Source organism: Lethenteron reissneri, chromosome 47 (assembly GCF_015708825.2).
Source record: "Lethenteron reissneri isolate LAM-NWPU_2019-01 chromosome 47, ASM1570882v1, whole genome shotgun sequence".
Lineage (NCBI taxonomy): Eukaryota > Metazoa > Chordata > Hyperoartia > Petromyzontiformes > Petromyzontidae > Lethenteron > Lethenteron reissneri.
This window is the reverse complement of record NC_083825.1, coordinates 10,178,871-10,194,074: the sequence shown is the minus strand read 5'-3', so window position 1 is coordinate 10,194,074 and position 15,204 is coordinate 10,178,871. Positions and strand designations below refer to the sequence as shown.

General features: G+C 54.5%; 2 protein-coding genes across 2 annotated transcripts in view; one reads left to right on the top strand and one right to left on the bottom strand.

The window, feature by feature from the left end:
• LOC133354437 (WD repeat and FYVE domain-containing protein 3-like) overlaps window positions 1-15,204 on the top strand; it is a 50,847-nt gene that overhangs the window by 21,657 nt on the left and 13,986 nt on the right. Inside the window, 9 exon segments of the mRNA XM_061571257.1 lie at window positions 104-252; window positions 773-893; window positions 1,976-2,061; window positions 2,346-2,423; window positions 11,725-11,776; window positions 12,019-12,138; window positions 12,700-12,817; window positions 13,244-13,350; window positions 14,366-14,519. Of these exon segments, the coding sequence (XP_061427241.1) occupies window positions 104-252; window positions 773-893; window positions 1,976-2,061; window positions 2,346-2,423; window positions 11,725-11,776; window positions 12,019-12,138; window positions 12,700-12,817; window positions 13,244-13,350; window positions 14,366-14,519 (985 nt within the window).
• LOC133354519 (leucine-rich repeat-containing protein 18-like) lies at window positions 3,445-7,431 on the bottom strand. The gene is made up of 2 exons (XM_061571419.1): window positions 7,229-7,431; window positions 3,445-5,408 (listed from the first exon to the last, which is right to left on the bottom strand). Exon 2 carries the CDS (start codon window positions 5,379-5,381, stop codon window positions 4,587-4,589), a length of 795 nt encoding a protein of 264 aa, XP_061427403.1. The 5' UTR covers window positions 5,382-5,408; window positions 7,229-7,431; the 3' UTR covers window positions 3,445-4,586.

Below are 15,204 nucleotides of genomic sequence, written 5' to 3'. Positions count from 1 at the left end.
ATAATATTCCTGAAATGATTTGCCCCATCTGCCAAAGCCCGTTGGCTTCATTATATTTTAAATGTAACCTTCCCCCCTCTCTCATTCGCTCACTCCTCTGTAGATCTGCCACCTGTACCGCTGCGCGCGGGTACAAGGTCTGGACACGAGCGAGGGGCTGCTCCTCTTCGGCAAGGAGCACTTCTACGTCATCGACGGCTTCACGGTGACGGCCACGCGAGAGATCTGCGACATCGACCACCTGCCCGCCAGGTACCGGCCACCCCCTCCCTGCACCCTGTCCTCTTTCTCCTCCTGTCTCGTCGTCCTTCTGCTCCTTCCTCCTCTTGTTCCCCCCACTTCATACTCTCCCCCCCCCCCCCCCCGGTCGTCTTCTCCTTCCCTCCCCTCTCCTCCCCTCCCCTCCCCTCTCCTCCCCTCCCCATGGTGTTTGCCAAACATCTCAAGACCTTCCGGACAAAGAGTCGTTGATCCAAAAGGGGGGGAATCGCCACCTTAAAAATGTGTATTTTTTTCTTATATATGCCGGAGAAAATGCTTTGGCATTTTTTACTTTTACTTATATTAACGGCAGGCCCTCTTTAAAAGGCTTGACATGTGTGGACCCCCCCTCCCCCCCCCCGCCCCCCCCAGGGAAATTTCGAAGTGAAATGTTTTTGTCACGGCTACCATGGTGCTCGCCCACCCTGAGCACAGCACCTCCCCGTCTGCTGCTGCTGCTGCCGCTCGACGTTGCCAATTTAGCTTTCCCCGATGTTTTTGTTTCCGCCAGTGAACAAGACGCCATCATCCCCAAGGGCTCGCGCCAGGGCCCATGCCAGCTCAAGAGGACGTGCAGCAAGTTCGCCTACGAGGACGTGCGCGAGGTGCACAAGCGGCGCTACCTCCTGCAGGTGAGAGCGCCAGGTGCACAAGCGGGGCTACCTCCTGCAGGTGAGAGCGCGAGGTGCACAAGCGGCGCTACCTCCTGCAGGTGAGAGCGCGAGGTGCACAAGCGGCGCCACCTCCTGCAGGTGAGAGCGCGAGGTGCACAAGCGGGGCTACCTCCTGCAGGTGAGAGCGCCAGGTGCACAAGCGGCGCCACCTCCTGCAGGTGAGAGCGCGAGGTGCACAAGCGGCGCTACCTCCTGCAGGTGAGAGCGCGAGGTGCACAAGCGGGGCTACCTCCTGCAGGTGAGAGCGCGAGGTGCACAAGCGGCGCTACCTCCTGCAGGTGAGAGCGCGAGGTGCACAAGCGGCGCTACCTCCTGCAGGTGAGAGCGCGAGGTGCACAAGCGGGGCTACCTCCTGCAGGTGAGAGCGCGAGGTGCACAAGCGGCGCTACCTCCTGCAGGTGAGAGCGCGAGGTGCACAAGCGGCGCTACCTCCTGCAGGTGAGAGCGCCAGGTGCACAAGCGGCGCTACCTCCTGCAGGTGAGAGCGCGAGGTGCCGCACGCAGAGCGCCGTCGTGAACTGATCGGGACACGCGGCGCGACGGGGAGAGGAGGAGGGGTGAGCTGCGTTGTGGGTGGAACACATTGAGCGAGTGAATTAGAGCCCCACCCCTAACCTATGAATAAACCGGTGACCAGTACTAGCCCTCCTAACTCTAACCTCTTAATCCTAACCTGCCAGCCATGCATGAGTGCTTACCCTCCCACTGAACCTAATCCCAACCAACTATCCATCCATGCGTATGTTCTCTAATCGACTTGTTTATTTTTCTTGCTGTCCATGTAATTCCCATTTTGCATCGTCCCATGCTTCTTTTTGCACTCTTTCATTTTCTGTTCCATAAAAATGTTGCTTTGGGATTGATTAACAAATGAGATGTGACAAACGAGCCAGGCACTTCAAACCAGACAGTACAAACAACACCCTTTTACGAATACAAAATAAATAAATGAGACCAAGATAATCTAACGTGTGACCCTGATTGCTGACTCGCAGCCTCTCCCCTTGCCTCTTTGTTTGGACGCGGTGTCTCCAATGCAGCCAATCGCAATCGAGGTTTTCTCCAGCGACGGACGGAACTACCTACTCGCCTTCCCAAGGGGCATCCGCAACAAAGTCCACCAGAGGTACGCCCACCCGGCCGCCCCGTCCATCTGCCCCACGCGGCCCACCCGGCCCACCCGGCCTATCCGGCCCACGCGGCCCACGCGGCCCACGCGGCCCACCCCTTATCCATCTGGCCCATCTCACTGACACATTTGACCAATCCCGCCATTCTGGCTTATCCTGCACATCCCCAATGTGATCAGGGAGGGCTTGAGACTCCTCGGTGATCCTCTCCTGGGTAAACATGTGTGATGATCGTTTTGAGAAAGTGTTACACTTGTTGTTGCGTTGTGCGTGCGTGAAGGTTCCTGTCGGTGGTGCCGTCTCTGGCCGACAGCAGCGAGTCCGTCTCTGGGCAAAGGCCCAACACCAGCGTGGAGGGGTGAGTCTCACACGGACGTGCATCTGCTCGCAAGAACACACTGGAGGTCGTGCGTTGGTTCTGAGCGACAGTTGCGTGATTTGCCAAGAAGAAGGAAGCGACGGTGAGGTGTGTGAGGTGAGGTGGTGGCCTCAACCGCACCAGCTGTTTTACTTTAGAGATCTGATTTGTGACAGCTTCAACCGTAACTTATTCTGCGCGTGTGTGTACACGTGCAGCCCTTTTGTCAGTCCACTGCTGGATGAGGGCCTCCCCACGCTGTGCGGGTCATGGAGCTTGTGTGACCATACTTCACCGCACTGCTCAGTGCAGGCTGATGAAAGCTGGGAGCATAGACGTTGAGGCATAGTACAGTACATGGATACTGTACTATGCCTCACTGCCCTATGCTGACAGCGTAGCCCGGCAACAGCCCCAGACAAATATTTAATGCGCGGTGCTTGCCCATCCAAGCCCTGTCCAGGGTGAAACTTGCTTAGCTTCCATGATCTCACGAGATCAGGTGCATTCATAGGCTACGTAAAAATGGCTTTGCCAACAGCTCCAACATCCATTACACATGGGCATTGTTCCAGCAGTCGTATTTACGCCATCGCACTAAGAATGGGCCGTTTCCACTCATCCTCACTGCGTTCAACTTCCACACTGCAGGTCGCCACAATACATTCACCCACCCACTCACCCACTCAATCACTCACCCAATCACTCACTAAAGCACCACACTGTATGTCACAAACCTTTTCTAACTGCCTAATTTTTCACACTCCTCAGAATTCCCGCCTCTTTTCCCCGAGTTATTAAGGCCTCGCTCGGCTCAAGAACCGTGTTCACCCTGTCTCTTTGGCTCTTATCTGTTAGGCTATCATTGGTGCCAGGTGCTCTGCGTTAAAAAGCTTGGAGCCTGTGCATCTGTGATCTAAAAACAAACACACGCACGCACGCGGGTCCAATTAAAATGATCTCGCAGCACACCGCTGACACGTCTGTGTGAAGCAAAGTCTCAACACACTGATTGATGGGAAGTAGTTTTTTTATTCATTATTCGTCATTGTGCTAAATCAGACATCGTTATTCACCCAGGTTTGTGAGTGTAAATATAGCAGTGTGTCACTCATTATGGGTGGCGGTACGCGCAAGCACCTGTGGTTAATATCTCCGCGTAAAATTCTATATCCGGCTCAGCGGTACAACAAAGCGGCTCGCAAGCAGAAGGTCGTGAGTTCAAATCCCGGTTGTGGGTTGACTCAGCCGCCCATCATCCCTGTCTCTGGGCCCAATAAAATGAGTACCGCCTTGTGGGGAAGTCAATAGTGGTTGCCCTACGAATATTCTCACCTCTGCCATAGCAATGTGGAACTTCAATCACTGGCTCAGGGATGTAGATAGGAGATGCTCAAGTGAACAGGAAATCACTCGAGAAATAATTATATAGGTGGGGGGGAGGGGACAGAAACACGTGCCATGCACACATTGTTTGTGAATATTTGTTTACAACAATAAGAAAATACGTTTAGAAGATTAATGTTTAGAATATTTATATCCTGAAAATGCACACGCCGGATGCGCTCAAAGCCAGGTGTCGGGGTCTCTCTCTGAGAAGGGGGCGACGTGTGCAGGGATCAGCTCGCTGTGTGTCGGTGCTCATATCGCTCCACCTGCCCGCTGTGTCACCAGTGTGGAGGGGTCTGCCTTGGGGACTCCAGAATTAGCCGAGGTCATTTCCAATGACACGGTGCGAGGTCTACGCCGTTCTCTGCGAGACGTCCAAATGGAAGGTCGTGGTGTCTCACCGCCGCTCGCTGTGTAATGCCGATTGCACGGTGGGAATATAATGGGGCAATTTTTGCAATGAATAACAAGGGCGTATTCAGGGGGTCTCGAGAGAGGCGGCCCTTTATATTGAGAGGTTTGCATTGGAATGTTTGGCCAATTCCACTCAGGAGTGATTTGCAATGCCAGGAAACCATAGCACCCGGGGAAAACCCACCACACAATACGAGGAGGTAGCACTCAATTGTCTGTCGTACAGACAGGCTCACGAACCACCTTGCTTGTGCTGCAATCTCCCGTGCTACCCCTTTATCCGAGCGGGATCCGAGTGGGGTGAAGGGGTAGTACGCACTCCAACGTGCTGGATTAGAGGCACGCCGGCACCACCACCGTTCACTTCCACGGTGTGTCGGCCTGCGTGTCGGTGGACGCGGTTTGCTGCGACCTCACGGCGCCGACACGCGGTCTCCGCACCGCCGCAGCCAACGCGGCGGCCAGCGCCGCCTCCCTCAGCTGGCTGATCCTTTCCCGCTCGTGCTCGCAGTGCTCCCGGCACGGCGCGCACATGACCTGGCGCGGCACCAGCAGCAAGCCTCGCTCGCGCTCCACCTCGCGGCCGCCGGCGGCCTTGTCCGTCGGCTCGGGGAACGGGTTGCGCTTGACGTTGAGGCGCTGGATCTTGGGCAGCTTGATGACGGCGTCCGGCAGGCCCTTGAGCCGGTTGTCGAAGAGGCCGATTTCGGTGAGCTCCTTGAGTGCCGCGAGCCAGCCGGGCAGCCGCTCCAGCGCATTGAGGCCCAGGTTGAGGTTGCGGAGGATGCGCAGCTGCGCCAGCTCGCGGGGCAGCCCGTCGGCCGTGAGGCGGTTGTTGCACAGGTTGAGGTGCACCAGCTTGAGCAGCGAGCCCACGGCCGGCGGCACGCTCTCCAGGCGGTTGCTGTGCAGGTCGAGCCAGCGCAGGTTTTGGAAGCGGCCCACGGTGTCGGGCAGCGAGCGCAGCGCGTTGCGGCTCAGGTCCAGCTCCTCCACATCGCTCAGCTTGAGGATGCTCTTGGGGAAGGAGGCGATGCCCATGTTGCTGAGGTCCAGCCGGCGCTTGCCGTCGAGCGTGGTGCGCATGCGGTTCTGCGCCATCGCCAGCGTCACTTTGGTGCCCTTGGGCTTCTTGGGGCCCTTTTTCTTCGGCATGGCGGCCCCCCTGGGACCACGCGCTCACTGTGCAGTGGGGGGAGGGGGGTCGTTAAAGCCGCTCCGTGGTTGTCAAGTCGAGGATGCGGTTCGTTCAACATTAGCGTGCCTCCCGCATCCCTCTAAGAAAGGACCCGCACTACAGGTGCTGCAGGGCTGCTTCCCATCACCGCTTGAGTTATGCCCACAATGTGAAAATGTAACTTGTGTGAGTTAAAGCTGAACAGCTTTGTTATCGTTTTTTTGTGGATGCTCAGGGAGAATGTTTGCACGTGGTTTTCAGAGTTAAGGAGTTTTTTTTGTTTTCAATTGTGGAGCAAGGTGCCCCCCGGCACACTCGGCCTACTCGCTTTTGAATGATATCACCGGAACTGTAATGTCCACTGTGAAGCAGACGGCTCGTATTACTGATTGATGCACCCGCGGTATCAACCAGGGTGGCTCCAGGGCCTGAACTGAAATCCTCTGCAACAAATAACAAAACCTGCTGCCTAGAGAAGGATCCTAACACTTCCCCGTGGGGGGGGGGGGGGGTGGAGGTGGTCGCGTAATTTCAATGCATTTTAAATAGGTGCCCTAGTTTACCAAAGAAAACATTCAACGTGTCTTCTCTGCTTGACGTCAATAAGGCACCAATTTTCTGGTTCCCAAGGAAAGGGAGCGATCGACCCCCCCCCCCCCCGCCATGCTACCGCTTGGCCGTGCAACCACCCAGAGTCGCCACACTCCTTCAGGGGCCGCACTCGACGCCGGAACGGATCTGCCGCACAGCGAAGCCCTCTGTGCGTGGCCGTGGCACGGGCGGTGGGCCCTGTAGCTATAGAGACTGCGTTGGGCATTCACTGCTGGTTGACAGCGCAAGAAAGGGCCAATAAAAGGGGACGGATTTTCTTTGTTGCGTTGGTCGCGGGGGGGGGGGGGGGACAGGGCGGGGGATGTTTTTCTTATGGGAAAGCTGCTGAAAAATGTCCGGCTAAGCTGTTTGCACTGTGGACCCATGCAGCTAAAGCCAAGCAAAACCACGGTTTTGTTTATAAACGTGGGATCTCCTTACACTCGTGTACCCGGTACATAAAGTTTGTGTTTACGTGACGCACATGGAAGTGTGCATATCACGTACGATTATGTGTTACTGACGACGTGTAGTTTGTAGTTGGTACATGTATTTTATGTACACGTCAGGATGTTTTATGTATTCCCTGTGATTATGTGTGTAAATATGCGTATATCGGTATCTACACACATACTGACATTGTGCTCAGCTCACTGCAATATGGACTCGGCCACGACCAACATGAGTTGCGGTTATCTGAACTGGTCCTGGCCCTCGCTAGGTCACCGCAGTCTTAAACGAGTACCTGGCGTGGTATGTAAACATTAGCACTGAGCATACAGAGGTGGCCAGGCACGGTGCTGGCCACAGCGCGCACCTCCTTGTGTACTCTGCCAGCCTTAATAGGCGCTTGCTAACAGCAGTTGCCCCGACAGTCTGAAAGGCTCCACAGGGGGATCTTTCTCTACCGTTGTTCAGTGTCAGGGCAACACCAGACACTGATGAGAAGCTCGGAAGAACTCAACCGCACGGAATCCCGCCGAGTAATTTTAAGCATTACTCACAGCTGTGACTCGACACAATCGCATCGCTACACCTTTGGCTGACTTCTTTAGCCAGCGTCAGCCGGTGCCAATTTGAGAGTTTGCCAATTGACATCGGCAAACTCCTGTCTCGCTTTAGTCTCATTTGTAACGACACGCGAATAATGTTTGCGACGTTGCTCAGATTGTGCGACGCGATGGATCGTTGTAGCGAGTGAGCGTGCGTGACCGTGCGAGGGAATGCCACTCACCGGGCTGCGTGTCCCACGCCTGTGCTGGTTTGAGTCTTCGCGAGCGCTTCTCCAATGTCACTCACAAGGCTGGCGGCGCACGGTTCTGGCCTCGATGCGCCGTCGATGTGTCCCACCTTTATCGCCCACCCCCGTCTGCCCTGCTCGTCCACGCCCGCTCGCCTGCCCGCACGACAACCAGTTGCCAGCGATGTGTTTGGTGGAGGTGGTTTATTACCAGAGGGGGGCGGTTGGGAACAAACAGTGGTCACATGGGCAGCTTCCACCCCTGCTCTCCTCTGTCATCCCCCCCACCCCCAACAGTGAACTCGCGCTGCCACACACACACTTACGCACACCAGCACATACGTTCACACACATTGACGTAAGTGCACACACAAGCACATACACACGCATACAATGATCACCCGTACAGCCTCTGTTGGGGCAATTGCTGTTAGCGAACACCTATTAAGGCCGACACGTCACACCAGCGGGTGGGTGGCCGGCACCATGCCTGGCCGTCTTTGTCTCCCTCGCGGTGATGTTTACACACTGCACCAGGTTCTTATTTGGGGCTGAATCGACCTAGGGGATACCCAGGACCTGTTCAGATAATCGTCCCCGAATCAAACTGAGGTCGCCAGAGTTCGTAGTGCAGTCCCCACTGTGTACGTAGACAGACAGACAGACACACAAAGACATCTACACACGCACGACCAGGTCTCGCTTAATCTCCACCCTGACTTTGGGCAGCTTCCTTAAGAGATCGGATACGATGTTAGAAACTATTTAAACAGAATACACAGAGTTCATTTTCATTCCTGTCTCAGCTTTCCCCCTCCATCAGAAATGTTTTTAAATGCAGTGTTTAAACAAAGTGAACACCGAGCCTTCGATCACACATCACCACCGCTTGCGTCCGCTTTTGTGCATCAGTGATAAACCCTAAGTCGTTACGCCCCACGATTAGAGACTTCCAGCTCGCACAACGCAGTTGTGGTTGACTGCCGACCATATAGTAAACCACTGTGTAGTCTCTGCTCCTTCAACAGAGAAATCGCAAAATGACACGAACTTTCTGCCCTGAAGCCCTCTCGTCGTCGCCAGCAGACCTCGACATTGGCATTTAGCTCCTGAAACACATTGCTGCCATTGTATGCAAGAACACAACGTGATCGGGTTTTTGTTCACAAATTGCGAATTGTGACAGCTTCTGACAAGGTGAATATTTGTGCACCCACCGGGGCAGACCTTACACGTGGACTGGCAACACAAATGGGCCAGGGAATGCACACGAATACACAAGCAGCAAAGACACAGTGGTTATTTTCACCGTGCTAACAGCCAGGTAACTCGAGTTTTGAGTCGATGCCCCCATCGTTCACCAACACGCATGGTGAAGTATGGTTAAAAAAAATTCCCATGACTGATATGTCGTGGTGAAGCCTTCATTATTTCTGGTACCGTTAAAGAGGTCATCTCCTGTTTACAGCCCTGCAGAGACAGTGGTGTAAATTAAACATTGCCATGGTGGGCGAGCGAGTCTATCCATAGAACAAGCACTCTTAACTTCCCCAGAAACTGGTACTCAATGTATCTACCATAGAGGTATGATGGGCTGAGTCAGCCCCTTCACGTGATCTGAACTCTTTTATCGCGAACTCCTCGCTCCACTGCTGAGCCCCCTGGCCCGTGGTGCTTTACTGGCACGTTCGTAGATGCGCGTGCATTTAGCAACGCACAGGTTCACTCGTTCGCTCGCTCGCTCGCACCAAGCGACGAGCCGCTGAGCGAGCGTGCGCTCGGGCGGCGGCGTTCGTTTACACAATCGGTGGGCAGATAAGCGGAGGCTGCATGTGGGGTTTTTTCTGTGTGTGCATACGTCTGTGTGTGTGTGCGTACGTGCGGGTACGCGTGCGTGCGCATGTGTTTTTGTTCCTTCTCCCTGGCCTTGTTGTGGGCCCGTTGCTAGGACGTAAAATGCAGTGGGGGCCCCATTTCTTCCGCGGCCCTGGAGGCACAGTGCAAATTCCTAGTAATGAGATGTAATTGGAGGCACACCTGAGCTGCCCTCCTTGACCTGAGGTCAGGTGTCACCACCGGGGTGAGTGGTGGGGTTAATAGGGTGATGCGTGTTGATGGAGAACTTATTTTGAAACACTTTGCCCTCCAAAAGGCATCCTATGGTTTCCCATTTCACTCAAGTCGCTCGCTCATCGGTGGGCAGTCGCTGCCTTGTCACTCTTCTATAGCTACTACCATGGTTTACGTTCCCGTGAACTTCACTCATTGATTCCTACACCAATGTCAAGGACTCTGTCCATCAGACACTCACTGGTTTCGTCTCTTATCCACACCGTGTTTAAGCCCCACACTGCAGGTCACAACACTCACTAACTCACCCACTCACTCACCACACTGCAGGTAACAACAAAACTCACTAACTCATTAACTCACTCACCACTGCAGGTCACAACAACACTCACTAACTCACCCACTCACTCGCCACACTTCAGGGTAACAACACTTCTATTTCTGCTTCTTCCCACATCGCCTCTTTCTCCATAATAACTTTGCTCAATTTAAGACGTGTTACACTCTTATCTATTACTATCTTGAAATTAGTGCTGTTTGTTGCTGGCTGCTTGACATATTGGGTCCTTGGGCCAACTGTGTGTGTTTTAAAAAAGTATCCTCATACTTTGTGTACATGTACAGCCTTTTTTATGAATCCACTACTGGATGAGGGCCCACGCCTTACGATTCATGCGGGTTTGTGGGCATAGACAATTAAGCATAGTGCACTACAACAATGGATTTTACTGCAGGCCCTTGTGCTGCCAAACGTTGTTTCTTGCGTCAACGATTGGACGCACGTGTCGTGAGCTTAAGAATGAATCTCTTGCGTCATTCAGTCCGCGGTGCACAAAGCGCGTCCGTCGTGTACCGGGGCCTGTAACGCAGAACGGCGTACGTGACCGCGTTTAAATATGCAGTGTAATCTCACGCGGCGAGCGTGTGGCACGGGCTCGCGGTTTTGTTTGCCATGTCTCTGTGGTATTGGCGATTGGGCCCGGCCTACGCCCTGCTGCCGGGCCTTTTCAGAGAAGCGTGAGTTATGACAAACAGCTCGCGCAGGGTGCCGCCTGTGATTGTTCGTGACGGGCGGGCGGCGAGCGATCGCACGGAGGAGGTGGGGACCTGGCTTCCGTCAGAAACCAGAGCCCCTATCTGCCAGCCTGATTAGCGCCGCTCAATAATGCATTGTCGCCGTGCTCGGAGGATTGAGTGCCTGGCATCTCCTGGGGGGGGGGGAAAAACACACCACGATGAAACCCGATCCCTTTTCTTAATTAACTATTTCCCAGCAAAGCCCGGTTGTAGTTCACAGCGTGCAAGAGAAAGGAATTTAATTTTGCGACCGATTTTAAAGTTGTGTAAATATGTTGCAATGATCTTCATTTTCACGGGACCTTTCTTGCCAGTTTCAAAGTATAAGAATAGGTTGACTCTTTCTGGCAGATGTGACCGCCCCAAACAGAAACCTTTTGCAAGGAATCATGTCTGCATTAACCACACATACCAGGCTCTGAAGATCGCTGTTTCTGGTGTGGACCAATTAGTTTCAAAGACAATGCTTATATTTCACCACAAGTAATGTGTGGTTAATGTAGACATGATTCCTTGCAAAACGTGTTCCCAGGGGGGGGGGGTCCCCCACTGTTCTTGGAAGGGTGCCTGCCGATTCCTCTCCTAATCTTTTCACGGAGCTTGAAAAAAAAAGCGACAATCGGGCTACAATTGTACGTTTAACGTTGTCAGCCATTCCACGGCAACCAGGCTAGCTGAGTGGAGACTGCTTGTTCCACCAGGGTACGCATAGTTGTATTGGAGCAGTCACCAGCAACGTGCACCTCACCACCGCATTCGCCTGTAATACCAGACGACCCTGCTGATGAGATTGAAGTCAAAACCAGTCCAAGGTTTACTGTTTAAACAAATGAATAAACCTTTAGTGTAAACTTGCGGGGTTGGGTCAGGGACTTGCCGCAGAGTTTTCGGCGACATTTATTAAAGCACTGTCAAAAAACCTCGCGAGTCGAGCCAGAACTCTTCGCAAATATGCAAATGTGCTTTGTCCTCGCAGCGAAATATTAGTGAAGGCAAACGCACGTTGCAAAGCCTTACAGGATCCATGTGTGTGCATTGTTTTGTCCTAACTTGATTAATCTCTGGACCACGACGCGTCCCGCTGGTGGAAGGTGCCGCGAGGAAGAAGGAAGCAAACCTGCGCGCATGCGAGCTGGCGGTGACTGCGCCTGCCGCTCTCGCCGGGCTCCGTGGGCGGTTGCGCTGACCGTGTTGTGCGTGAGGGAGAAAAAGGCGGCCGGGCGTGCTATGCTGGCCACTTACTCCCTCGTGTGCCGTGCAGGCCTTCCCAGGCGCTCGCCAACAGCACCCGTCGCGACAGTCTGTTAAGGCTACGCGGGGGATCTTTGTGTATCTCGTTTCAGGACCGGCTTGCTCAGTACGCTGTGGGAGAAGTCTGTGACTCAGCGATGGGAGGTGAGCTGACACTCCACACTTGATACATCCCCTTGTCTGTTTACACACTCGTACAATTGTCATCCTCTTTCTGTTCAGTGTTTCTCTGTCAAAACCGACTTTCACTGCAGGGATTTTATTATTTTACGTTGATTTATGTTCGTGCAATATTTTCAATAATCTCACTTGATACAGTTGTTTTTTCTCTCATTTCTATTTGCTTCATTGCTGTACGTGACGTTCTGACCTCTCGCCTGTAACAGCGCGGAGAGATCAGCAACTTCCAGTACCTGATGCACCTGAACACGCTGGCCGGGCGCTCTTACAACGACCTCATGCAGTACCCTGTCTTTCCCTGGATCTTGGCCGACTACGACTCCGAGGTGGGGTGACCCTGCTCGCCCGCCTGCTTGTTCGGCCGCCCGCTCTCTTGCATGCTCGCCCGCTCACTCGCTCACCGGATCACTCACTTGTTCGCTCACTCGCCCGCTCAATTTACTGGCTCACCCGCTCATCTACACATTTGCCAACCCAAGCACTGTAAGCGGAAGGCTGCCAGTGCCTGAACCCATTTACCATCCACCGATATCCGAAGTGCTTTGTAAACATTTTGACAACAATCTTTTTTACTTAAATGTTGACTTAGAAAGTGAGCGTGCGCTCATAGGGTTTACACATTCAGCCACCTCAGCCTGTTCGGGGTCGGCAAGTGTGCTGCCTGTCCATTCACCTGCCTGATCGCTCATTTGCACACTTGCCCACTCACGCGCCTGCTCACCTGCTCGACCGCTCGCTCACCCGCTTACCCACGCTCTCACCGGCTCGCACGATTGCCCATGCGCTCGCTCGCTCGCTCGCTCGGGTGTAACACGAGCGTTGAGTTGCATAGAGTTTCGTTGCTGCTGCGTTGAGTTGAGTTGCCCTCTGTGGCGCCGTGCACGCAGGAGCTGGACCTGAGCAATCCACGCACGTTCCGCGACCTCTCCAAGCCGATGGGTGCCCAGACGGAGGAGCGGCTTGCTCAGTACCGCAAGCGCTACCGCGACTGGGACGACCCCACCGGTACCTCGCCAAGACACACAGCCCGCACTCGCGCTAACACTCGCCCCAACACTTGCACTAGCGTCAGTATGAACCGTGTCCCTAACCCTAACGGTTATCTTTGCATAAACACTCGCTCTCACATTCACCCTCCATTTAACCCAAACACACCCACCTTAGCACCAACACCAGAACCAACGCTAACCATAAGCATACCCCGAACACTAACCCTAGCACTCGCACCAGCCCTCACGCCTTGTGCAACCCTCCACGCACGATACTCAAAGTGTGTCACTGCGTGCGTGACAATCCACGTGCCACACTCCTGGCGTGACACCGCATGCACGACCTACTCCATGCGTGACGCTGCACGTGTCGTCACACTCTCCGTGCGACTGTCCCCGTGTGCGTGCATGTGTGCGTCTCCGCGTGTGTGCGTGCGTGCAGGAGAGACGCCAGCGTACCACTACGGCACGCACTACTCGTCGGCCATGATTGTTGCGTCGTACCTGCTGCGCATGGAGCCATTCACTCAGACCTTCCTCCGCCTGCAGGTCCCGTGCACCCCCCCCCCAACGTCCCCACCTTGTGCCCCCTCCCTCCACGCTACTTCACTCCATTCACAGCCGGGACGGTTGAGACAACAGTGAAAGCTTCTTCAGTCCACTACCGCCAGAGTTAGTTGATCGGCAGGTAGTGCTGTGGAGGGATTAAAGTCTGGGTGTTTCCACCTCTGTGAAGACGTATGGCCATGCCCTCTAGAGCAGGGGTCCCCAACCCCCGGGCCACGGACCACGGACCGGTACCGGCCCGTGGCCTGTTAGGAACCGGGCCCCACAGCAGCAGGAGGTGAGCGGTGAGTCCGCCCTTGGCCCGCCCCCATTGTTCTATTATTGACCACTCTTTTCCGCACTTGTCTCAGTCACAGTTTTGGTAAGCCCACAAGCTCTAACCCCTAGCCACAATGAGTAAAAAACAAACGTCGCTGGAGAGCTTCTTTGAAAAGGGGGAAAGACCCAATGGTGAACCCCACCCCTGTCCGTCCGTGAAAAAATTGTCTTCCACGAAATCGGTCCATGTTGCCAAAAAGGTTGGGGTCTCTAGAGCTCGCGATAGCGCCACCAGTGGCGTGAGGAAGAAATGTCAGGGCTGCGCCTTGCCAGCAGCGTTACGCGGCACGCAGTTTGTGTTCACTGTCAGAGAGAGAGAGAGATTCAAGGCGTGGGAAACCACAGACGAGCAGGAGAGCAGCCAGAGCCGAAACCAACAATTGCCAAGCTCTGTGGTCCTATAACGGGATGTTTGGCCAACTCCATTAATGAGTGTTTGCATACGTTGGAGTAGTACCCGGAGAAAACCCACACGTGTGAATGGGATTTCAATCCACAAACTCTACCGCCACAAAAACCTGGCAAGCCAAGGAGAGATGGAGATCTCGCAGACCGCAGGTAGTGGGGAGTTTCACGAACGTGCGTGTGATCCACCAATCCTCGTTGCCTTGCGCGGAGCCGTGTCACCGGCCGCTTGGAGCACGGCCGCTCACGCCCCTCCCCTGTCCGTCGTGCGCAGGGAGGACACTTTGACCTGGCCGACCGCATGTTCCACAGCGTGCGCGACGCCTGGTTCTCAGCCTCCAAGCACAACATGGCCGACGTCAAGGAGCTCATCCCCGAGTTCTTCTACCTGCCCGAGTTCCTGCTCAACAGCAACAACTTTGACCTGGGTCAGCCGCCCCCCCCCCCCCACGGCACCCGGCCACTTGCCGCGCCGTCGCTACGCGGCGCACGTTTGTTTGTCTGTCCCGGGAAGGCCTCGTTGAGTCTTGGGACTCTATTTCAGGAGGTTTCCCGTTCAGAGGCTGGTGGGGGGGGGACGGGGGTCGGTCCCGAAGAGTTTCACGATGAGATCATGGAATGGAGGAATAGAAGAGGGAGTGTGTGGGGAAGTAGGGGGAGAAAATCGAGAGGGTACGATGAAAGGGGAGCAGTGGAGGAAGATTACCTCACTCTGCACACGGAGATGTAAGAGGATGGACACGTAGACATGAGAAGAGAAAACTCTCGTTATACGCAAGTTCAACATAAAAACAAATAGAAATCAGAGCAAAAGCAACCAAATAGAAATCAGAGAAGAGACAACTGCATGCGGGCAATAAAAATCAGTGCATAAACATAAATAAATGTTAAATTAAATTAACGCAAATAAAATAATTTCCCAGAGTCCTAATCCCAGGCGGCAGCAGCCCCCGCGCGCGCAGCTCTGAATGCCGCGTCGAGCTACTCCTTGTCTACCGAACACGCGGGTACGGTCGCCCCCACTAGCCGCACGGCGTGCGAGAGCGTGCTCGGCCCGCAGGCCCCCGCGAGCTCCGGCCGCTCTCGGTGTTCCATCGGCCGCCGCGCTGAGTT

Bases quoted from the DNA above. Each gene is read 5' to 3' on its own strand.
- LOC133354519 (XM_061571419.1), bottom strand. From the start codon at position 5,381: ATGCCGAAGAAAAAGGGCCCCAAGAAGCCCAAGGGCACCAAAGTGACG.